The following is a 26,580-nucleotide window of genomic DNA, read 5'->3' as shown; positions in this document are numbered from 1 at the left end:
TCTGGATCATGTTTAGATATGGCTTCTTTTTTGACCTATAGAGTTTTAGCCGGCAACGGCGAATGGCACGGTGGATTGTGTTCACCGACAATGTTTTCTGGAAGTATTCCTGAGCCCATGTTGTGATTTCCATGACAGTAGCATTACTGTATGTGATGCAGTGCCGTCTAAGGGCCCGAAGATCACGGGCATCCAGTATGGTTTTCCGGCCTTGACCCTTACGCACAGAGATTGTTCCAGATTCTCTGAATCTTTGGATGATATTATGCACTGTAGATGATGATAACTTCAAACTCTTTGCAATTTTTCTCTGAGAAACTCCTTTCTGATATTGCTCCAATATTTTTCGCCGCAGCATTGGGGGAATTGGTGATCCTCTGCCCATCTTGACTTCTGAGAGACACTGCCACTCTGAGAGGCTCTTTTTATACCCAATCATGTTGCCAATTGACCTAATAAGTTGCAAATTGGTCCTCCAGCTGTTCCTTATATGTACATTTAACTTTTCCGGCCTCTTATTGCTACCTGTCCCAACTTTTTTGGAATGTGTAGCTCTCATGAAATCCAAAATGAGCCAATATTTGGCATGACATTTCAAAATGTCTCACTTTCAACATTTGATATGTTATCTATATTCTATTGTGAATAAAATATAAGTTTATGAGATTCGTAAATTATTGCATTCCTTTTTTATTCACAATTTGTACAGTGTCCCAACTTTTTTGGAATCGGGTTTGTACATATAACGAGGAAGGCGGGACGAGAGCCGTGAGGGAACGGTGTGAGGCCGGTGACGCGAGTGATGATGAGTGTCAGCTGTGCGTTGCACCGGTCTCGCATCTCTCACGGAGGAGCGGAAGCATAAAAGGACGAGCGACAGGAGTGAAGGACGAGAGAGGACCAGGCCTGGACATTGTGTTAAGTTTTATTTATGTTTGTGTGGCCGGCAGTTGGCCGTGAGGTAGCTGTCGGCCCTTTACTTTTGTTGTTTGTTTATTTTATTAAAAGTTTGTTTAACGTTCGCCGGTTCCCGTCTCCTTCCTTCCTATTCTTGGAATGTATTACAGTATAGTGTTATAAACATACATACATTTAAAAAATGTACGATGCTGATGACTGTCATACGTCATCACAGCCTTCTGAAAAAGGTCCATTTGTATTTTAGTCTTTGGTTCTATGTCAATAAAAAGCTACATTACAGTTGCTTTACTGGTATATTGACACGTACGTATAAGCATTACTTGAAAAAGTTGCACTTCGAAAAAGGTGCCAAATGTTGCCAACTTCTGGGTAACTGCCAAACAAAACTGCAAATTCTTAGAAAAAGATTCAGTACATCTCGTAAGGATGTACAGTAACATTTTGTAGAAATAAGTCACTGAGCTAAATTGTGCATGATAGGATTATGCATTTATAAGCAGTGGGAACGGTCGCATGCCTGCGTGACACAAGTCTGATTCACACTGATTCTGTTGTCAGACCCTCGGCCCTGCAGCCCCATCTGCAGAAGGCTTGTTTTGTTCTCTCTTGACAAGCAGCCAGTGTTTGTGTAATCTGCTTTCTCATGCATCCTGAAACCTTCCCTCTTCAGCCTACGTTGAACATATCACTGAGAATGATGAATCCATATTTATACTTTAGTTTAGAGATGATTCTTCATAATGCTGTAATGGAAATATTGCAGTTGTTGTCGAATTTAATGCCACCGTGACATGTAGCAGGAACAAGCTGGTGGAAATAATCATTTTGAGGAAACAAGTGAAACATATTTCACCCAGATGTTGGAATTACAACTCTAGATTCCCTCTTGTTTTAATAAACAGCTGTGTTGGATTTTGTCTACCAAAGTCCCCTAATTTCTTTTAAGGCCCAGCGATTCAAAACTCATGGAGGCTGTGTTGAGCATTTTTGTTTTACATTCAGTTCATTTGGTTGTATTTTGAGGTTGTGTTCTCCACAGTATACAACCGTGGAAAAAAAATCAAAATTGTACTTAATCAGCATTTCTAGATGTATGGTGGCCAACAAAAGTCATATATAAAAGTGACATAAAGTCAGCAACAGCAAGACTGACAATATGATAAGACACATAAAAACTCAGATAAAAATCGAGGTTATCACATAAAAAAATAATTTTTGAACTTTTCCTAAATACTTGTACAAATATGATTGTTGTATTACTTAAAAGTAAATATGAACTTGTTTTCTTTGTAGTATTTGAGGTCTGAAAAAATACAGAGCATCTTTTCTGTTATTTTCACCTGTTTCTCCCGTTTTATTATCTGCAAATAAATGCAAATAGAAACAATATTTGTATTTGAAATTTGGGAGAAATTTTGTTAGTTCACAGAATGAAACAAAAATCATTTTACCTAAACACATAAATAGTAAATTCAGAAAAACTGAAAATAATTTTGAAATGGTCCCTTAATGTTTTTCTGCGGATGTATAATGCTTAAGACTGATGCATACACACTAGGTTTCACACATTGTTTTTCCTCAAGTCTCAAGGTTAAATTCACAATACAAGTGTGTGATGTATCCTCAGCGTTCTAACTATAGGCGCCTTTCCTGTTAGTAAACATTGTGACACGTTTTTGTGGGTGGAGCTAATGTGGAGGCAGAAAGATGCCCCTGACCGCATTACTAATGCTAGGTAGCACGTTTTGTTGGCTTGCTTTTTGACAATGACTAGAAAAAAGTCTGATTAAATTTTAACATGTAAGGTCACTCATTGTCTAGGACCACGATTGTTTTAAAAAAAGTTAACTTTAACGCCATGAACCTGGCCGACCTGTCCGCGCTCACTCAATGGATCCAGGGATGAACTGACAGGATTACCTCCAGTTAAGTGGCCTGACATCTACACCTATTACACCTACCAGACAGAGAAACCAAGCGTGTATAGTAAAGATAAACTGAGAGCGTATACATCTATAGAGGTCTGCGTGTACTAACAGTTAGCAAATGCATTTACTTGAACACAAACCTGACACATAACATGAGCCTTCTCACTGTTCCCTCTCCCTTTATACTAATGCACTTGTGACAACTAAAGAAGAGATGACACACAGTTTCCTTTATGTTTCGTTTCTGGCCGATAGTTAACTGCTAGTTGTATAACTAACAAAGTTAGCTAGCATACCCTATGTGTTCAAAAGTTAACGCTACTTGAAAAATAACCTTGTTCCCCAGTTTCTGAATTGGGCATACGTGAGATATTTTAAGACACATACCTAAATCATAATCCACACCAACAAAAGACAGTCGTTTTTTAATCTTAATTGTTATGAAGTGAAACGCGAGCATTTTTGATGATCGTTTCTGTTCAGTCCACTCATTTTATTGTGTTTAACTTCAGCTGTCGTCAGTGTTTTTGTTTGTCAATGGCAGCAGGTATGTGTTAAAATATCAAATTGGAGACTGTATTCTGTCAATTGTGGCACTAAACAACACAACAAGATGATATTTTAAACTCCTTATGTAGCCGAATCTGTGCCGGTTTGTATTGGCCGCCTCCAGTTTTCCCTTTGTTTTGCCTCCAGCTAATGCCGTGACGTAAGCGTGACGTCTGCGCAAAAGGGATCTATAGCTGGCATTAGCATGAACTGCATGTATAGTCACTCTTCTCTAGTAGGTTAACTTAGGACATTGGTTAAAGATGGTGTCCAAATAACACATCCTGTTTATCAGCACACATTTGATCTCCTTCCCCATCTATAGTAGTAAGATTTATTATCGCCACAGTAACGCAAAATCCACCTGCAGTGTGTCAGCCAAGCTTTCACATCTGCGCTTCCATACTAGCGTATGTTTCTGTACTATAAGCCATTAGCGCAAAGACTGCCAAAGCTTCTATGCTTGAACATTGCGCAACTCATCTTTAGCATGCTGTGTGTTAACAGTCAGTATGAGTACAGTCCTTATAGGGGAGTGACGGGGATGTTTGTGTTAGCATGAAGCCAACGGATTTTAGATTTGAGCATATGTCATGTATTGTTGGCACTGAAATATTTATAGCCCACATCTTGCCTTGTCATGAGTCACTAATTTCCAGAAAATGTACATACCGTCTTACTCTTTATTTTCGTCTATCTCTTCTCTCTCTTGTGTGTCTTAAATTCGTTCTCCGCACCCTTCCCCCATTTCCTTTGTGTTTTCTCTCTCATTCTTTCTCTCTGTCTCATGTACAGTACACTGCTGGTTTGAATGAGGTGATTAGTAACAGATGGTGCCGCTTTAAAAGGGCAAGGAATGTTTTGCAGCAGTAGGTCACTGGGCCATGGTCGCTTTCTTTCTGTCTACCTTTGGCTCTCATCCACATACACACACACATCAGACCTGTTTTGTGTTTTTGTGTCCCCAAAGACCTTCAGACGTAGTAAACTTTTAAGAAGGGAAACAGACTAGGGTAATCATGTGTAATCACATAATTTTTTCTTTAAGCTTTTCCCTCTTTCGGGGTAGTAAGGCTATTATTAAGTTTTGCTGTACGATGTAAAATGAGCATTGTGGTTGGTGCTTTGTCAGCAAATCTTGACCTACACTGAAGAAAAATTGCCAAAATTATTAAAGACATAGTGAAATCAAAACAAAAGTTTTTTTCCTTTTATTAAAAATAAGTGAGCCTTAGGGAACGTCAATAAACTGATATGCTATTAAGCGCTCTAGGAGATATAACCGTTCAAACAAATCTAGAAATTCTATGACATCACGCTACACATCAGCCTCCCGTCAAAGTTCTCATCCAATCAAATCCGCTTTAGAATCAGAAGAGTCCCGCCCCCTTCCCTATGAGCTCTGCGGAAGCAGCGCCTCATATCAGCCACTTGTTCGCACATTTATTATGTCCTACATGGTGAATTACGCATAATGCTCTAGATGAGAGATAGGGGATGATCCAGACAGTCTAAATATTTACATTAAAGTCTTAATTTTGCGTTAGTGTCCTCCAGTTAAGAGACACTATAGCTCAGAGCTCAATAGACTTACACTACTGTCACTGTGGCTATCATGCTGTTAAATGCAGCTTTGCCTGGCTGAGGTTGACTGTGCTAAACTAGGGTTGTCACGGTACCATAAACATGTCTTACGATACTATACCAGCTGAAGTATTTCGATACCAAGTAGTGTCACGATGCTGTGCCATATAATTCAAATCTATACAAAAAACACAGATTTAGATTAAACATTTTGTATTTACTATAGTAAACTGCATTATACTTTGTACTAGAATATGTTGTTGTATTAACTGTAGTAATTGGATAAATTGTAGCAAATACATTTACATTTAGTCATTTATAAATACTATAAATACTGTAGTATACTTAAATATTTACTATGATAAGACTCAAAAACACTAGTATCTATGAGTTTTAGTAGTTTACTGTAGTAAATACTAAAGTACACTAGATTATTTTTCACGTAGGAACTAATTCAAATGTTGGACAAATTTAATTGATACAGCAGTCTTTATAAAGGGAAATATTAGGCTTACTTTAAATGCAGAATTAAAACGGCCAGTAGGTGGCGTCAATTTTCCACTGAGTTAGTGAATCATTTAACCAACTTGTTCAAATCGCCAATTTGAATCATTAACTCGTCCGAGACATTCAAAACACACATTCATTTAGGAGATAAACACCGCAAAAAGGCAGATGTAAGTGTTTAAATAAATATTAATGCGCATATGCAACATTAACTACGGTACTACGATACTACCGTTTCAAAAATAGAGAGGCATCGCGGGTATTTTGAAGCTGCTACCGTAGCACCGGTACACCGTGCAACCCTACTGTAAACTAAACGCTATTGGTTATTTTAAAAGGGGGAGGGGTCACACGATATGTCTCGCCCTCTCTGCATTTTTCAGTTGAAATTACGTCAACATATCGAATAATTGTGCGCGTTCCAAGGCATTGCAGAGGCCCTTTAAAGTAAAATGTTTACATACAGTATTTTAAAAAACTGTGTGTGGTGCTTGCATATGCAAAAAATACCACCATTTGGTTGTTGCCAGGGCATTATACAGTATCTGTCCATTACTTTATTTATTTGTATTTGTTCGTTGCTAGCCAGGTCATGTAAGGGGTGTTCTTCACTGATGGGTAGTTGCATACCAGCCCAAGTCAAATGATTTCAATATTACAAATTTCTATCATTTTTGGGATATGACATGTGGTCCACCTTTAATGCAAGTCTTCACTCTTTTCCACTGGATCTATCACTCACAACCCTTACGAAAATTTACCATGGTTTTACTACAGTTAAAACTGAAAAACCATGGTTACTGTAGTAAAACAATTGTTATCACAAAATAACCATGTTTTTTGTTAAAACCATAGTAAACGATGGTTACTGTAGTAAAACCATGGTTTTGCCCTAAGTAATCAATGCACCAAAAAAACACGGATACTACACTTGTACCACAAAAAAAAAACATGGTTAATTTTCGTAAGGGAAGGTGAAAATTGTGTGTTTGATCGCATTTTGATGTAATAAACATCTCTTATCAACAAACTGCACATTTTGATGCATCATTTATGACCGCTTAATACTTCAGGTTAAGAGTTTATTTAAATCAATGCAAGTATGGGCAAAAATAAAAGTGTTACTTCCTTGGTCAACACCAGTGTCTAAAGATTCACACCCTAAACTGCCAAAACTGCACTGAGATGGTGGCACATTCTTGGTAATAGGTTTAAGGGCAGATTAGGTTTCATTTTCAACCAGGCCTCACAGCTATGCGCCTCCATCAAACAAACATCCTGTACACACCCTTTTACCCACAGAAGTCAAGAAAAAAATCTGAGCAGATTATGCATGTTATGGTGTGAATACATGTCTTTTAAAGGGCTTTTACTTTAGAATGTTTATTTTGTATTTCATTAATTTAAAAAAATCTTACAATAGGACTGTGATTTTGTTAATTGGTTTATGGCTTGTGTTTAATGATATGGTAATACAACAAACAATTTATTAATTTACAAGACATTTTGGAATTGGTAATGTAAACATCTTTAAACGATCTATGGCGGCTTCTCTTGTTATCTTGTAAAAAATTGTATATGGTACTACTGGCTAACAGAAAAAAGTCTTAGGGTTTACAAGAGTTATGTTTATTTGACCTTACGTTTTATTAGACAGCACAGTTCAGATAGATAGGGGTTGTATAAATGTGTGATTTAGAAGTGAATGTGTAGTATTTTCATTAGGAAATGTTTTAGAACGATGGCTTTTGCTTCTGTTGTGGCCTCTCTCTTTTTTGTCCGAGGCTGTCTTTCAACTAGAGAGCAATGAGTAATTTCACTACTGCTGATGCTGAATTGCACCTGTTTTACCTCAGAGAGAAACACACACACACACACGTACACACACACGCACACACACAAGTCCCGTTCTCTTTGTTCCTCTACAGCTGTGCATAAAACAAGCACATTAATCTAAGACGAAGTCCACGGGACAGTTATCGCAGACTCGGGTGGTTGAAAATAGAAGCGTAATGAGACACACACACATACAGTTATTTTCTTTTTCCATTGCATGTCCTCTGTCTTGTGTCTATGTTTTTCATTTTAAGACGAAGCCTAACGAGTCTGTGTCTACTTTATTCGTTACTTATTACCTCATCATCAGTGTCTTCATTAGTATCATCATCTCATTTTCATCAGTATTACTGCCTTCACCACTTCACTGTTGTTTGAGCCAAACGTTAGCACGTGGAAGCACTCAAAACAAACAGAGCAATGTTTCAAAACTGAGCCGCAGTGTTTACGCTCTTCGGGGAATCAGCCTACGAATGGATTACTTATAGCTGCCTCTGCATATTAGGATGCGATTGCAGAAAGTATTTAAAGATTGAAAAAATTACACACTTTGAAAAGAATTACATAATCCCAGTGAAGCATGATTCCTAAAGAGTCTCACACATTCTCATGCCAGCTATTCATCCACTGAGATAACAGTTTGGAGAGAGTGGGAGCAAAACGATGGATATGCTACATTAGTTAGAGGAAGCAGATGGATGTGCACTTGCTTACATTTGGCAGCAAACTTGTGCAACATGTACTGTTGAAGCTGGTGCTTTGTAAACATGTGATAATATAGAGTTACAATGTAGCGTTTAATGCATTTGAATAAGGCAGTGTGTAACTTACATGTATGCATTGTTCACTCTACAGAAGGCTTAAGCCAATGAGAGAGCTAGCATTGTTAAAGTATTGTGACTCCATAACCAGCAAGGCTCCTGCCGAGAAACCATCTCAAATCATGTTCCCTTATTCCATATTTTGCCTACGGGGGCTCCACTATAGAAATGAATGAGCGTTCGAGGTTCAGCTGATTGGGCTGCCCGGACTACCATGCAGCTCAATGCTTTTACCTGCTAAAAATGACTACCAGGTGATTTGGCTACCAGTTTATTTAAAGATAAAGAATAAATGGTTTTTGCCAAGTGGTACTTTGACCACAGGGACCTTGTGAAATTAATTAAACTTACGCTCACATTTTTAGATTACTGTGAATGTGGTTCCTTAAGAAAATTTTATTTCTCTGTTGCACTCTCAAACCAAATATTCTCTGCCTCGGTAAGACAAAGAGAAGCTTTGCCACCAAATACAAAACATTCTCACATTCTCTAACGCTCCAGTTTTATTGTTGTGTGAATTCCACCCAAATCCTTCCAAATAAAATCTCTGGGTATGATGAAAAGTCTGCTTGCATTTTTTCCTTCTTAAAGGACCATTGTGTCATTTTAGCGGCATCTAGCGGTGATGTTGCGAATTACAACCAACCGGTCACTCCATCCCCGCATCCCCCTGTCAAAGCACTACGGAGGCTGAGAGAGGACTAAGATGTTGTCACATTTTTGCTTCTTTCCAGAATCAGATAACGTATCTACGAAACGTGTTCTGTAGAGCAATTTGTCCGTTTAGGGCTACTGTAGAAACAACATGGCGAAAATTCCATGCAAGCAGACCTGCGCTGTATATATATAGAAATAGCTCATTCTAAGGTAATAAAAACATAATGCTTCATTACGTAAGGCCTTTATACACATCTGAACACATAGTTATGTGTATTATATTGCATTTCTGTCAATAAATCCTCTGCAAAATTACACACTGGACCTTTAAGGGCAGTAAACAGATTGTACAGATCTTACCCATTCATTTTGAGAGCAAATGCATACTCACTAAAAACAGTTGGGTTAAAATTGACCCAACAAATAACCCAATGCTGGGTTACTATAGCACCGACCCATTGTTGGGTTTTTTTAACCCAATATATTGGGTTACAAGTTTAGCCCAACTGTTGGGTTATGAAATAATTTGTTGGGTTATTTTTGCCAACATGTTATTTATTATTAGGGGCCAAGCCCCGAAGGGGCTATGGCCTCTATTGTTCTTGTCAGTATTATTATTATTCTTAACCAATGGTAGTCTATGGTAGCCCTATGAACCGTAGTTAGGAAAATGGTGAAAATTGGCACACTCGTAGAGGTGGTAATCATTAGTCATGTGACCAAGTATGGGGTCTCTAGCACTCACTCTATAGCGCCACCAGCAGTTCAAAAATGCACTTTTCAAACGGCTGTAACTTCTGAACCCATTGATGTACAAAAATTCTACTCACCACATGTCATGCACTCGTCACGCTTATCGCATTCCATGCATTACACTAAGACTCCGCCCATTACAGTAGCGGCCATCTTGAAAAGTACAGTATTGCGTTTTTTCGCTTCTAGTCCTAGAAATTGTGACTGATTGTCACGAAAATCGGCTGAAACGATCTTTGGACTGAGCCGCGTAGAAGAGATGCTACGTAATGGAGATTTTTGCTGTTGCTCAAAAGTTACGACACCACAAACTTTTCAAAGTTGACCCAAAAATGGATCTTAGGCCGTATCTCAAACATTTATCGATCTATCGGTAAGAAACGTTGTACGCTTCATCGACACCTCGGACTGGGGGTCTTTGCCAAAATGGGGAACAGCGCCACCTATGGGTCGCGAGAATTGAAAAATGGCTATTTTTGCTCGTAACTTTTGAAATGTTTGTCAGAAAACCAAGATCTCGGTGTCTACGGATTTCTCATGTCATGCCGGATCGTACGATTACGATTTTGTCACGTGGGGGAAGTGTGGGCATAATGGGGGAAGTGTGGGCTGGGTGTGAGCGTGCTGTGGGTACACTGGGAGAAGTGTGGGCATACTGGGAGAAGTGTGGGTACACTGGGGGAGTGTGGGCATACTGGGGGAAGTGTGGGCTGTATGTAGGCATGCTGTGGGCATACTGGGGAAGTGTGGGCATGCTGTGGGTACACTGGGGGATGTGTGGGCATGCTGTGGGTACACTAGGGGAAGTGTGGGCATGTGGGGGAAGTGTGGGCTGGGTGGGTTAGCTGGGCAAAGTGTGGGCTTGGCCCCGGTGGTGCTGCTTGCAGCTCTTGTTTTATTATTATTGTTATATTTGTTGTTTATTATTTTTGGCCATCCTGTTTATTATTATTTTATTGCAGTTTAAACAAATAATGCACAACATAAAATAACTTGATAATTCTTTATTTCCAATACAATAGGTTTTGGTTGCAGTTGTACTTCCTTTTATCATAAAGTTACTAGCAGTTAAGTATCAATTTACAAGAATCAATTAAAAAAAACATAACAGAGGCTAGTCTAGCTTATACAATTATAAACTACCTAACCAAAAGCCACCAAATAGCAGCACCACCAGGATTGGCATAATTAAATGTAATTTATTAAATGTAAATAAACAACACATATCAACTGCTTGTAAAAGACGGTCTTCCTCCAGCATCATTCTTCCCACAATAACGAAGACTTAAGCGGAACTGGTTTTATCCCCAAGCTGCAGAACAATGAAGGTCTTCCATTGCTCCTCCTGATACTGAATGATGTTTGTTCCAACCTATAGGTTAACAGATATTCTCTTTTGTAAATATGCACACATACACAGTATTATTATTATTATTACAACAATTATTTATAATTAAAACTGTATTGTCAAAATTGATGTACAGTCATGTGGAAAAAAGTACAAGCACACAATCTGATGAAGAATTCATAGGTCTTTACATTTTAGCCGGATGACCTGTAGGGGCCACACTTTTCCTATTGACTTTAATTGTGAAAATTAGTACACAATGTTAATTTCATGTGTCATATCATAGATTATATTAATTTATTATTTTGTACTCGTTTCATTACATATTTGTTTTAATGTCAAAAATGAAACATTTTAGGTCCTTCTTCAAATGACTGCACTAACAGGAAGTTTTTAGACATTCATTTCTTACCTGCAAATTTGTCAGTTAAGGCTTCAGGCTCCCACTTCTGAAGATTTCCTTCAGATATAATCTCTCTAAAAGATAAAAGAAAGCTTGTCAATGAAGGCCATTGCTGCAAGTCTGTTATTACCAGAAAACGAAACTGCGTCTGAGGCAAGCCCCCTCTTGTTTTGGTCAATGAACGCCCAAAAAATGTATTTGCTTTAAAAATATGATAAAAGTAATAAATGTAACGAAATGAAATTAAATCACTCGTCATTTGAATTCCGGTGCTTTTGACTGAGTGGCGCTGCAGCGGTCGAGACCCTGACGCTTCCGCTGGGTCCTAAAATCTGAGTACGCCGCCAAATATCTAAAATATGATTTCCACAAAAGTTTATGACTTACCTAAAAGTTTCGGACAAAGAAAAACAAAGCGAGGGGGCGTCACAAACAATTATTTTGATCTATGTTTGAAATAGGTTGGTCATAAAAGCAAGTGCTGGTGTCGACAGTCATACAGATTATAAAAATAGTCGACAGAGATGTATGTTTATGTTGCTTTGAAAATACACGGCATACAAACATGTGTATATATATACACACACGCACATTTAATAAATATTATTAATATCAACTTACCTCTCGTCTGTCAGCAGTGGCACCGTTGAAATTTAAAATAACCACTTTTTTAACCCAAGTGTGCCCCATTAGGGTTGTGCAAAACATTTTCTAAAAACTGACTATGTTGGCGTGATGTGTCAATGACTGCTTGACTAGAGGATCCTCTATAATTAAGCCTACAGATTATACATAATAATGGCAACATTGCTCTCAGCAGGTGATATGAAGACGGTTATGTTAATGTTAGGTCTGGAGTCCGCACATGGATGCTTTTTAGATGTGTCAAATATCACTGATGTATTATTATAATCTTGTAAATGCTGTTTTGTATGCGGTTTTTCACACTTTGTTGAAATTCACCCACACAGCACTTCTGTTATGAGAGCTTTTTAATGTGCTGATGTTAGACCATTACTGAAAAGTGGATCTAGAATTATAAATATATTATATGAAATAATTTCAGCTTTATTAATTGATTGATAACAACTACTTTCATCTCAATATTGTTAATAAGCTATTGTTAAAATGACAGTTCACCCAAAAATCATCATTTACTCACCCTCTTGTCAAACCTGTCTGATTTTCTTTCTTCTGCAGAACACAGAAGAAGATATTTTGAAGAATGTTGTTAACCGAACAGTGACGGCACTTCAGGCTCTGTTCGGCAGTGCAGTGCAGGCTCTGTTCGGATACCAACTTTCCTTAAAATATCTTCTTTTGTGTTCTGCAGAAGAAAGAAAGTCATACAGGTTTTACATGACAAGAGGATGAGTAAATGATGACAGAATTTTCAAATTTTGGTGAACTATCCCTTTAAAAACAAAGACATGAATTAACTTGCTGCTTACATTATATATGACCCTAAGACAACCTATAGCAGGGGTTCTCAACCTTTTTGATTCCAAGACCCCCCCCATTGTATTCAATAATATTCAAAGGCCCCCCTCTCTCTCACAAAAACTCACCATTTCTACCCAATAAAATATTTTGGAGCTTGTCATTAACTATAAAATATTTATTCATTATAAAAATGTCTAAATAATAAGAAATATATAATTTTTTTATGTATTTCAATGCTCATTTTGTCTAATTTTAGTCAACATGAGTCATCTTGAGGCCCCTTGTGGGCCCCGGCCCTCCTGTTGAAAATAACCCAGCATTTTGTAGTGTTTCCTCATTTATTGACTAGTCTGTCACCTGACTAGTCAAATACTTTACCATCCCATCAGATCTCTGATAACGTGCAAGACTTCGTTACCACTAATATTATTCTCGTTAATTTGGAATATAAAATTGTCATGTATAATTTTTGCACACTTGTAGTTAGAAGTAAGTGGATTAAAGGCTTGACACCCAAATTCTCAATTCTCTTTATCTTTGAGACCGCTGTCTTGTGATGTGTGATTTTACACACACACAGATCTATAATATGAGGGAAATAGAGCTATTAAACTTTGTTGCTATTCTCTTACATTTGAACCTTATATTTTTACTTTAAACCTTTCCTTATATTTCATAAGAAAACAGCCACAATGCTCTTTGACTCTGATATACAAACCGTACTGCCAATATTGATTTCAATACAAAACCTATTACAGCCCTGGCAAACAGAGCTACAGTTGCGTATTGCCCATAACGCTCCAAGTAACAAAGCAAACCTCTAGAAGAATAATCTGTTCTTTTAAACTAATTGACCACACGGTTCTGTGCCGGGGAATTTCAACAACAATGCAAACAGTGCTTTGTGTTTTATTTCAGAAGTGTACGTTTCATTTTTAAAGTTATTTGGGAGACGCATCGAGACCATTGGTGTGCAGGGTCTTAAATACGGTATATTTGTCACAGGGCTTAGGCCTGCAGGTTTCTTTAAACAAGAACAGTTAAAATGGATTTTAGCACCACAGGAACATTGCAGTTTACCAAATTAATGAAAACAACGTGACTCATGCCTTGTTGATCACATAAATAAAGGCTTTGTGTTTTTCAACCACAACCCGCACGTTAGCCATTGTGGTTAAGCGTGACCTAGTTGTAGGACGTAATGAATGTGTGTCTTAAAGCAGTTATTTGCTTGACCGATGAATGTGGATGTGAGGTTGGCCAATTAGTCAGGTTTGTTTTATTTGAGTTCATTATAATATGCAAGGAGAGTGCATTGTTGGAGGATTAAATGTGGAGTGAAAATAAGAAGTTGGGCAAAGCAAGGGTTTTCAGCATTTGTGCTGTTATAGTTTGGGAATTGAAGCCTCATGAAATGTGAAAACCGTAGAATGTGTAGATGAAGGTGCGCTCTTAGTAATAAATACACAAAATCAAACTGTCAGATGTGTTCGGTCATTAAAATGTAATGGACCCTTGGTCCTCCCGCAAACACGGACGCGACAGTGTCTCCTCTCCAATTCCACTATCTCAGCAGAAGCCTCCACATCAACTTTAGATTGAATACGTGCTGTCATTTTACTCTCGTCGGGTGGAAAGGGTCGTCACTCTGATGCATGTTTCAAGATTTCATTTCCTAGCACATTTCTCACTCTTCAACAGCTCTTTCCAAAATGGTGGTCCTTATGGCTCACATCTGCTGTTTTGGTGGTATTGCCATGTTAGAGCTTCATCTCTTTTAAAAGCAATTTTATTCTCAATGGAATATTGGATTCAGATCTGCTAGGAATAAAAATGTCTTGCAGATGTGTTCACATACACATTTCTCAAGGTTACTCTTGTACTCTGTGCCTGTTCTCTTTTCATTAGTTTGGATGTTATATGTACCCTGAAATTTAAAAAAAAGTTTTCAAGTATTACAATTTTAAAGGAACAGTTCACCCGAAAATAAAAATTCTCTCTTCATTTACTCATCCTCAAGTTGTTCCAAATCTGTATAAATTTCTTTGTTCTGTTGAACACAAAATAAGATATTTTGAAGAATGTAGGAAAGCAAACAGTTCTGGGGCACTTTTGACTACAATTGTAATTTTCCTACTATCTTTCTCTGTGTTCATCAGAACAAAGTAATTTATACAAGTTTGGAACAACTCAAGGTTGAGTAAATGATGACAGAATTTTTATTTCGGGTCAACAGTCCTTTTAAGTGATCATTTTAAGGGGGGGGGGGGGGGGCGGGGGGAGTAGGAGATGTTAAAACAATGTAAGTGTCCTTTAGTGTTGTCTATATTTTTTTGGTAACACATTAAGTATAGGGACCAATTCTCATTATGAACTAGTTGCTTATTATCTTGCCTATTATTAGCATATTGGCTGTTTATTAGTTCTTATATAGCACGTATTCTGCATGACCATATTGTACATCCCTAATCCTACCCGATACCTAAACCTAACAACTACCTTACTAACGATAAATAAGCAACAAATTACGTGTTCGTTGAGGCAAAAGTGGTAGTAAATGGTTTGTTAATATCTTCAAATAAAATGTGACCTTTTTTGGATGGTCAAATCAATGGGATGAGTTTGAAGTAGGAACAAACGTCTCATTATGAGGGGAAAAATCACTGTAGACATACCCACCAATTAAATCCATTCATTTATTATTCATTCATTTATTACAGCAGCTGTATTTTGTTCGCAGGTAATATTTAAGAAAATAGCCAGTGGCCACCCATCAAGTTTTGATCTCATTTAACTTTTTTCGCCTGAGTCTGGTCTTTTTATCCCTGCAGTATTATTTTTTACCACTTTGCTTGTGACTCTTCTTGCAAATTGTTCGTCCTCGAGTCCTTTTTGGACTGTTTAATATTATCTGTTTGGCAGGGACAGATTATGACTTCAAAGGGCCCCGGGACCAGTTTCCTCCAAGGGCCCCCCCCCACAATTTTTCCGTTCTTTCCCTTAGCTGCGCTTCACAGTTATAGAAAGTGAAAGTTAAGATGATAATGAATTTTAAAACCGCTCTCGCTCTGCGTAAAATGCCTGCGCTACGCTAAAAATAATATGAACAGGGTTTATAGAAGTCTAATATTAGCTACACAGTGAAAAATCCACAATTCACCAAATTAAGGCATGTGAAACACACGCTTTTAATTAACTGTCAAATATACACGTATTTAATGCATCAAATCATCAAGCAAAAGATTCAGAAAATGCTATTAACATAAAAACATGTGTTGCCATGATTTGTTGATCGTTTCAGGGTATGTCTGCGTCTCACAACAGGGTATCCACAGAGGCCTTGTATAGCCCATGGGACCCATATATTAAACATAGATAAACATTTGTTTTCATTGTTGTTGGGTTTTCTGTACCAAACTGGATGGCGCAGCCTTGAAGCCCAGGGCCCCCTCGGGCTCATGGTAGTCAAGGGCCCCTGGGCACTGGCCCCATTGGCCCGGTCAGTAATCCATCCCTGCTGTTTGGAGTGTCTCTTGACTCTGTATTGAGAGTTGAGTCAGAATATTCAGCTCCTTTCAGAAAACTCTGATTTCCTTATTTTGGCTTACTTTTGTTTCTTATGAACTCTTTAAATAATTTAACCTTATCTCAGTTTAATGGTTATAAATGATGCCGTGTGTGTGTGTGTCTATGCCCTCATTGGATAGACTAGTGGCGCTTTTCCACTGCATATAGTACTGCACGGTACGACGCAGTACATCTCACTTTTGGGGGGTTGTCCACTGGGTACAATACCCAGTACCTGATACATTTTTTAGTACCACCTCGGTTGAGGTTCCAAGCATACTGTACTGATACCAAAATGTGACGTGTTTACATACAGATCACTGATAGGGCAGAGAGAATCATTACCAGCGTCATTGGATTTGCAACACAAGAATACGCATTTTAATATGTAATGTTGGCATTTCGTTATATGCTTTGTGACTGTAATATAGAGATTGAGACCCTTAACGCAATGCTAAATGCAAGATTAGTTTACCCTCGAGCGCCGTCGAGCAAACCAAATGATCGTTGTCTGCTCATTGCTGTAAGATTTCGCAAACTCTCCGGTATTTTTAGCAGTATTTTGTTTTGCTCCCATCCGCCATCGATATCCTCCATTACTCATGTGTTGTGCGTTTGTTTGTGTCGCGTTTACGATGATGCTACGGCAGTAGAGGCAGCACAACTATGACGATACATTTGTAATCCCACCCACTTTGAAGTGGTACTAAACTGCAGTGGAAAAGCAAACTGAGCCGAAGTGAAGTGAGCTGTACCGAGCCGAGTCGTACTAAACCTGACGGTACCATGCAATGGAAAAGTGCCATAGATTACAGAGTCAGTCCTCACATCCTGGTCACGCCCTCCTCCCCATCCTGCTCTAATCATTGCCTCTCTCTTTGAAGAGATCACGGCTTTGACCACCAGCCCTGTCTGAAGCCACACAATAACACTCCAGCTAAAGCCGGCCTCTTATCGGCCTGATATTTTCCACTAGTAAATGCTGTGATGAAGAAAGATTCACTTCAGAGAGGAATGATGGAATAGAGCTGGATTGATGGCCAGTGGAGATCATGTGTTTTTATTTTCTCTCATTGAGCTACAGTACTTTGAAACATGTGATGCCTGGGCAGGAAACAATTCGGAGAGTCTGAGACGGCCTATATTAAGTTTGAGTCATTTTGAGGACAATTTGTGATTTTAAATGACGTTGACATAAAGACAACCATTGGAAAGTCCAAATTGTGGATTTCTAGAATCATTCAGAATTATTTGTGTTTTTAAGGCCATTGTGAATTGTGAATTCATGTTCGCATATGTTAAAGAGTTAAAACACAATTTACCTAAAACATTGTAGTTTATTTGTTGTGCTTTTTTGCTATTTTTTAAAAGTAATCGTTTTAATGTCTTATTTATGTTTTTTTTATACTGCATATTTCATATATTGCATTTCAATTTTAATATAAAAAACAATAATACAGTAAAAAGTATATTTCATATCGCTTTGATGCTTATATATAAATTAAGTTTTTTTCTATTAATAGTTTTCCTGTTATTAAACCTTACCTTTATTGACCATTAGTCTGGAAATGCTCAGTTGAGACATATGATCTGAGGTTCACCTTTAATTTAATTGACTGACCACAAATACCCAGTCATCGATCATAATTTCAAATAATTTCCAATTCGTTTTGATTTAGACATGACCAAAGTTATGTTTGAATGGGTGAAATCTGTACCTTGTAGTTAGTCTGCCTATTTCCACCTGTATGACACATTTAAGCCTATTTGTGGAATGGTTGCTAGCAAGATTGCTGGGCATAATCACATTGACTGGGTAATCGGCCAATGCCTGTGATTTGAAGGCCCCGCCTACACTCAAGTGACTTTTCTCCTATATTTACCCCCTCATGTTTAAATCATGCTTTAGGACCTTATGAGAATGCAGTGAACTCAGTAGAGGCATAAAGACCCTTTCTCCCTCTAATATATAATCCACTAGTGTTTCACTGTTTGAACAAAAAATTGTTATTCATTACCCGCGCTCACATCATAATTTTGTACTGTCAGTTGTTTTTCATCCAGATTTTGTTGACAGAGGAAACATTTTAGCAATTTAGCAATTACTAAACATCTTTTTTTTAGCGTCTGGCCGCACGCTCCCAAGTATTGCATGAGAAAAGAAAGTATTGCGATGGAAAAAGCAGAACTGTTTGTGTTTGTGTTGAAATCACAGTGACAGCTTGTTCTTGTCTCTTTTAGGGAGCTACTGGCTCACGACTTCTCTGAGACTCACTATGAGAATGGCCTTCCCATCACCCAGACTAACAATCACACAGTAAGCAGGATTGAGATCTCTCTCTCTCTCTCTCTCTCTCTCTCTCTCTCTCTGTTTTCTCTTTGTCACTGTCGCTTCTCTACCTTCAGACTTGGGTCCAGGGTGTTTTGTTTGCATGACATGTAAAGGTATTCTCTATTACAAAAGGTAGTGCCTTCTCATGAATGTTATAAGTATAATTGATGGGGTGAATCAAACATATCTAGGTCATATCTAAAAGAAAACACCTATAAATTATGTATTCGCATAAAAAAGTGAACCACAATTGGGGTTTTTTCTTCCCATTGTGACATTGTTTTCATGACAGATAAGGACGTTTTCTCTCCTATAATCCATTATTCTACGATGACGGTGATGATTATCTTTTTTTAGTGGAGTGCTTTTTCTGTTTAACAGTAAACTGAAATATAAATGTATTATTAAATTAACGTTAATTAAATAGATAGGCCACCCCAAAATTCTGTCATAACTCACGCTCTTGTCATTTCAAACCTGTATGACTTTCTTTCTTCAGCAAAACACAAACGAAGATGTTTTGAAGAATGTTGGTAACCGAACAACGGCGGTGATGACAGAATTTCTAATTTTGCGTTAACTATCCCTTTTAAAGCAATATGTCTAATACTGCCATGGTGTACACTCTGCAATTTCAAAAATATAAACAGTGTATTTTTGTTTGCATTCCAGTAATGGCAATAAGACGTTTTCCCTTCCATTTTAAACATAGACGCAGACATATTCTTGACAGCTTTTGCAAGACTCACTAGTGTATATACATATGATCAATATCTATAATATACAGTATATCTATATATGTAAATGGTATATGGGGCAATTAAATAAATAACTGCAAACACAAATAAACAGCCTTGCACAATGTAGGCAATACAACAGTGTAATGCTGGCAGTAGATATATTTTCTGTTATAAATAATTCTCTTGCTTCTGCAAAACATTCAAGGGCAAAAAGACTCTGGGGTACCTATTCCGATATATTTTAGCTGAAAAGGGCAGATTTTGCAATGATAATTTATTGCTAGCTCTTGCAAAAAGTTTCGAAAACTTGTCACTTATACGCTTCTGTTGAATGCGGTGAAGTGCCAGCTTCTATCAAGGACAAGAGGAACGTGATATTAAAAAGCGTGACTTGAAATATAAGACAAAATTGCTCGATTTTTCCCACCGCCTGTCTTGTTTTGTTCCACGCATCTCCAAAATCCGACTTATTGATCAGCCAGAGAACGACCACAAAACCACGAGTGATTTTCCTCACCATGTTGCCTTTCCAGACTGTTACGAAAGATCTCGTATCCACACGCGGTCCCCGCGCAAGCTCCGAGCTTTATAATTACGTTTCCATCACTTGACAAGACTTGATGGGAGAAAAGTCACACCCGTGATTATTTCTGAGCCCCTTTAACAGCTTCCAGCTGCCCCCTTGAGTGAGCAGCGCTGGATGGGCGTAAATCTCGCCACTGTGCAACAACACACAAAGGGCTTTTCAGGGGAACGAGCAGTTCGCTTTAGTCGCTGTGGAGATCACAGCGCGCCGCCGGCTCCCTGTTGTGATAGACAGGATAATTCGATCTAGGAAAAATCTGTAGGATTTCTCTTCCCTTAGAATATCAACATCTGCAACGGAAAACATGACAGTGATGGAGCCGTGATCCTGCTGGTTAACTGTGCATTACAAACAGAGTGAAATATTTGCCCTTAGGTGCCCACACGCACACACAGAGGTTTAATTAGCGCCGTATTTATAACTTCATAAAAAAGTCATTAAGCAAACCTTAGTTCTATCAAATCAGAGAAAATCAAATATGCATGAGTCTTACAGCGGGAAGATTAAACTGTCAGTGTGCTTCCTTCACGTTATAGCAGATCAGTTTTATGTCTTAGTTCCGTTTATTGGAAATGAAAATATTTCTTGTGATGGCATGAAATGATGACACGCAGCGAGTGTGTGTGTAAATGTTGGGCAGTTTAAACCTACTGACAACCACAAAGAGGAAGGAAGAAGACAGGAAGAAAATGAAAATCTGCTGAGTTCAGAAACGTGTATATATATATATATACAGTATATATGGGCATTTCTTCTGTAGGTTACGAGACTTTTATAAAATAAACTCTTTTAAACCCACCTGACTGTGTTTAGTAACGTGGTGGAAATGATGTTGGTGCTATTATTTAGATAAAAATCAAATTCACTTTTGTCTAGTTACAACAGCACTCTTTTTTTTTGTCAAAAATAAACCAGAATTAAAGGTCAAGCAAGTACTGTGTATAAAAACCAGTGTTGAAAGCTCTCTTTATCTTACCCCGCTTATAATTATATATAATTGATCATTGTTAAAAGATGTTAGTTTGACATTATGCACTTATCTTTGTGCTGAAGTTAAATAAAGTAACATGCAACAAATTGTATGTTTCAAACAAAAGTTTCAGATGTTTCAATGCAAAAGTTACAGATTGCACATTTAAAGGTACAGTGTATGAAATTTAGCGCCATCTAGTAGTGAGGTTGTGAATTGCAACGAGCGGCTCACTCCACCCCTCCCCCTCCCTTTCGAAGCACTACGGTGGCTGACACAGGACTAAGAAGTCATCACATTTTCGCTTCTTTGCTGAAGGAGATAACATATTTACGAAACGCACTCTGTGAAGTAGTTTGTCCGTTTAGGGCCACTGTAGAAACAACATGATGAATTTCATGTAAGGGGACCCATGGTGTATGTAGATAGAAATAAAAACATAACACTTCATTATTTAAGGTCTTTGTACAACTCTGAAGACATACTTATGTATACTATATTACATTTCTGTCAATAGATCCTTCAAAAAATTACACATTGGACCTTTAAGACTGATTTCATGGCTTAAATCTTAAATGTATATGTAACGAGGAAGGCGGGACGAGAGCCGTGAGGGAACGGTGCGAGGCCGGTGACACGAGTGATAATGAGTGTCAGCTGCGCGTTGCACCGGTCTCGCATCTCTCACAGAGGAGCGGAAGCATAAAAGGACGAGCGACAGGAGTGAAGGACGAGAGAGGACCAGGCCTGGACATTGTGTTAAGTTTTATTTATGTTTGGCCCTTTACTTTCGTTTTGTGGTTGGTTTATTTTATTAAAAGTTTATTTAATGTTCGCCGGTTCCCGCCTCCTTCCTTCCTTACTTTGAACATTGTTGCAGTATACATTTAAATATGTTAACACTTTTTGCATATATTAACCAAACCTCAACATAATTGGAAATGATGAATGATTATTGATTCATTGATTTCATATCAAGAATGGTCTTCACTGACCAATTAGAAAACAAGTACACATATAAATGTGACATTTATGTATGAATCTTTATTTGTTTTACTTTGTGTAGATTTTCATAATTTAAAAAATGTAATAATTACTTTTCTTATGATATATTTTCCAAGACAGTGTTAATGTTACCTTTTATATTCCCAGATGTTACTTTAAATGTGTAAAGTTGAGGAAACCTCCACTAGTTTGCAGCCATTTCCTGACATTTACAGCTTCTTTAGATGCTGTATCTCATTATTTGTCTGGGTGATCCACAGCCGGCGAGATTATCGGCCGTTGTCTCCAGAGTCAATTGATTTGTGTGTCAACCGTGCTTGGCCATCCCTCTTTTTGCTTCCGGTCTGTTCAAATAAATGAACTAATTTCACGGTCTGACCGTTCATATAAGCCTTTTGTCTAATAGCTGAAAGAATATCAGTTATACTAGTTTGGTTCAGTAGTTAAATGGAGCGATTATTTTCCAAATGTTCGGAAAACTCGGGAGGGGAGTTATATGACACTTCAGTGAAAAAGAGCTAGACTAATTAAGTCCAATAAACCTGAACACCAAAAATGTATCAAACATAATTGTGATTTACAGTCTTTTTACTATTAATTAGATAGATGTGCCATTAACTTAGTTTTGCTCGGTTTATGAACAACATTAATGCCCAAGTCTTTGCAAACTGCTGTATCGTATCTTTTGCATCTCTTGGGGGATATTTTCTGTTTTTTCCTGCCTCAAATAATCATATTCTCTTCCTTTATATGCAGGATCATTGCTTCTATCACGGGAAGGTCAGGGGTCATACAGATTCCTGGGTCGCTCTGAGCACATGTTTGGGAATGAGGTATGTTGTCCTACATAATTGGATTTTCTCGGGTCACTCCAGAGCACAAGCAGTTCAATTCATTTGGTCGAATGTCTTAGGAATGTTGAAATGCCACAGTGTGATATATATGCACAGCATCTCATATATTATTGTATTGTTTTTGTTAATTACATTTTTCATCCACAATGGGAATATTTGACATAGATGCATTTGGAGAAAAACAGGCACATTGAGTGTGATCTGAATTATTTGCCAGTCAACCCTCTAAAGCCACCAAATGATTTTTTTCTGCTTAACTATATGGATCTACATTTATTATTGCATTTATTTCTTACAATATTGCATTCATTCATTTAGACAACACTTCGATCCAAAGTTGTTTACAGATGAGACTGCATTAACATAACACCTTTTTTTTACAAAAACATTTTTTATGCTTCTACTAAGTCTTCTTTAACATTTGAAATCGTTAAAAGATATATTGGTAAAGATGTAAATATCTGTAAATCTAAAGATGTCCACATATCTTCTTAAAGATTTTTTTATTTGTCTTTATAAATCTTGAGACCAAGATTTTAGTTTTTTCCATTACTGAACTTGACAAATGTTTTGTCATAGGACAAAGGTCACCTACCTCTGCTTCCGGGTCCAACCGCTCTATCAGATGCCATAGACAATAAACAAAAAATTCTAATGTACACTCATGGCGTGATGTAAAACTACTGAAAAGTGAATTATTATTTTTACGATTTATTAAAATATGAATGCAGCAGATTCAGTGAGCTTGGAAAGTTTTGTTTAAATGTGTGATATGAATAAGCAATGCTCATAAACGGTTGTTTAAATAGTATCTTCACTTGAAATGAATAGCATCTTGGACCCAGTAACAATATTCCTTATGTCATGATTTAAAGGGACAGTTCACCCAAAAATCATAATTTACTCACCCTCAAGTTCCAAATCTGTATACATTTCTTTGTTCTGTTGAACACAAGAGAAGATATTTTGAAGAATGTAGGAAAGCAAACAGTTCTGGGGCACTTTTGACTACCATTGTAATTTTCCCTACTATGGTAGTCAATGGTGGCCATGAACTGATTTGGTTACAAGCATTCTTCCAAATATATTTCTCTGTGTTCATCAGAACAAATAAATTTATACAGGTTTGAAACAACTCAAGATTTTGGGTGAACCGTCCCTTTAACAAGGGAGGACTTTATATCCAATACGCCTCGTAAATAGTGTCGGCCATTTTTCAATTGGCAGATTTTTGTGCTTAATTTGTGGAGAGAGTAAATGCTTTGGCCAGGATATTGGGATGTTATTGAATATAAGCCCTGATGACTAATACTGTAGCCCTACCAGAATGTTAATAGTTTGTTGCACACATTCCACATTAGGAGCTGCTTCCTGTCTGTGTATAAACAATATCAGCCTTGAGTTCGTGTCTGTTCTCTATTTGAATAAACTGACTGCTTAGATACAAATCAGACCTCTCTATTTTTTAAAGGTTATCACACACAATGCTGACAGACTAAATCAAAGGTTTTGACATACATTGTCTCACAAGCCACGTGCCAAGGTGCTGGATTCATATATTTACCATAGCAGATGAACATCACAAAAAATATTATATGTTTTCCTTTGCTTGGGTAAATTATGCCGGTGCGAGGTACATGGTTGGTTAAATTTTGAATGTGGAGGAACTATGAAGCTTCTGTTTACTTTGGAAAGAGTCTGAAACCAGACTGCAGCCGTTGAGATGCTTCTGAGATGAATCAACGTTCCCCATCATCTGTTTGCATAGCAGATCATTAAGCGCAGAGTCTGAGAAGAGAGCTCGCTGGTGTTTTCTCGTAACTGACTCTTGTGCTTATTGCAGTGTGTTGTCAAGGCTAAATCCCAGGGGTCTCTTGATATTACCAATGGTCTTGAATTTCTTGCGAAGACCGATCGAGTCATTAAACAGCTGTTGAAAGGTTTTCTATGAGCTGAATTATTAAGCACTGTACATTTTTGTTTTGCTTTTTTGTTATTTTTCGAGACGACTCTTGCGTAGTTGTTAGAGCTTGGGTTGATATGATATTTGTTTCAATTAATCAATTAACAAAGACATCAATTAATGTCTAAATTGTCGTGTTATTTGTTGTTTAATTTGTATTGTTAAATATTTATTTTGATGAATATCATTATATTTATGATAAGGCTATTTAAATCAAAGCCAAATTTGTCTACAGTTGGGGTGTCAGGAGCCATTATGAAATTAATATCAGAGGCATTTTGTCTGAAATTGTTGTCAGCTTGGGAAAAATAACAATCCTCATTTAGAAGATAATTGTTGGATGCCCTGGGGTGTAAACAAATGGTTACGCAGCTAAATGGATTTGTACAAGTTGTGAATGTAAAGACAAAACATTTCCTGTATATTTTTCTTGTAAACAATATAAAACAAATTAAGAGCTGCTTGTCGTTACTGTTACTGTGGGAAAATTGCATATATTCTCTATTTCTTTAGTAAATGTTTCGAAACAATCTGTTCTTTGTATATGTTTGTGTGCACTGCCTCTAAAATCACTCAATGGATTTGAGTGTAAAACCTCCTCTACCTTCAATTCAATGAAAGGATCAAGAGCCATTGAAATTCCACTCATGTGTGTTTGTGAGATGGTAGAGAGATAAAATGGAAATGAGATTGTTATTGTTGGGATTGTTAATAGAATAGTCCATCCAAAAATGAAAATCGTGTCAGTATACTAACCCTCATGTCAATGCAAACCCATGTAACTTCATAACCTATTATATGATCTCATAGGACTTTGATATTTCATGGACTATATTCCAATGAGTCTGGACTTTTTTATACTCTATTGCAGAACTTGTTGACTATTGGAGAGCTTTTTAACTGACATTGCTCCAAATTTTCTCTTGCAGAGGCCTGATAGTATTGAACTCAAATGACACATTCTACCTGGAGCCAATAGGAGGACAGGAGGTTCTCCACCACACGTTCTATCGCACTGAACACCTGCCAATCAAAAGCGGCACCTGTGGACACGGCCATCAGACTGGACACCTGAGCCTGTTCAGTGGTCACCTTAAACCTTTGCATCAAAGGGTCAGTGAGTAATGAGCGTTCCTCTGTTCCTGTAGCTCAGAGCATTGCGATAGCAGCATAAAAGTCATGGGTTCGATACCCAGGGAACACACACACTTACAAAATTTGTAGCGTGAATGCACTGTAAGTCAAGTTGGATAAAAACATCTGCCAAATCCATCAATATAATGGTATCATTGGCTCCTGATAGGAGGTCTCGGGGTCCTAAAGTCATAGAAGGTAAAAAGAGCAAATTCATGATTTTTTGGGGTAAATATGCAATTACAGAGTTAAGCTAAAAAAGGATCTTTCTGATCCTTCAATACTTCAAAAAATCTCACCTTGTTTTGAATGTTATTAGGTATGAAAGTCATTAAATAAAGACTCATTACCATCATTATTCAGCATTCTGATCTCATGACTGAATTGTGTATGATGTAAGAGCTAGTTTCTCCCTCGCAAAAGCAAAGATGTTCCGTTCCCTCCACTCTATAATGGATAGCTATTAAACAAAGTCTCTCATTGAGGTCTGTTGTGTCTCGTTGTGCTTCTGCACTTCTACCCAGTTTCAGGTCAGGTATTTGTTCCTGTAATGTGCGTGTAAAGTGTGTGTTTTGACTCATTAGTGTAGAGAAATAAAGCCATTTTAAGGCCAGGTTAAGTATTAAGACTGATGAAGTGCCTAATGTGGATTTATTATAAAACTCTCGAAGATTATTAG

General features: G+C 37.6%; 1 protein-coding gene across 1 annotated transcript in view; it reads left to right on the top strand.

The window, feature by feature from the left end:
* Window positions 1-26,580, top strand: part of adam19a (ADAM metallopeptidase domain 19a) — an 89,701-nt gene that overhangs the window by 29,352 nt on the left and 33,769 nt on the right. The window contains exons 4-6 of the mRNA XM_057343615.1: window positions 18,559-18,634; window positions 22,707-22,783; window positions 25,697-25,880. Of these exons, the coding sequence (XP_057199598.1) occupies window positions 18,559-18,634; window positions 22,707-22,783; window positions 25,697-25,880 (337 nt within the window). The remainder of the gene's footprint in view (window positions 1-18,558; window positions 18,635-22,706; window positions 22,784-25,696; window positions 25,881-26,580) is intronic.

This window comes from Triplophysa rosa, linkage group LG1, assembly GCF_024868665.1.
Source record: "Triplophysa rosa linkage group LG1, Trosa_1v2, whole genome shotgun sequence".
Taxonomy (NCBI): domain Eukaryota; kingdom Metazoa; phylum Chordata; class Actinopteri; order Cypriniformes; family Nemacheilidae; genus Triplophysa; species Triplophysa rosa.
Note: the sequence above shows the minus strand (reverse complement) of the source record. Positions and strands in the feature narration are given on the sequence as shown.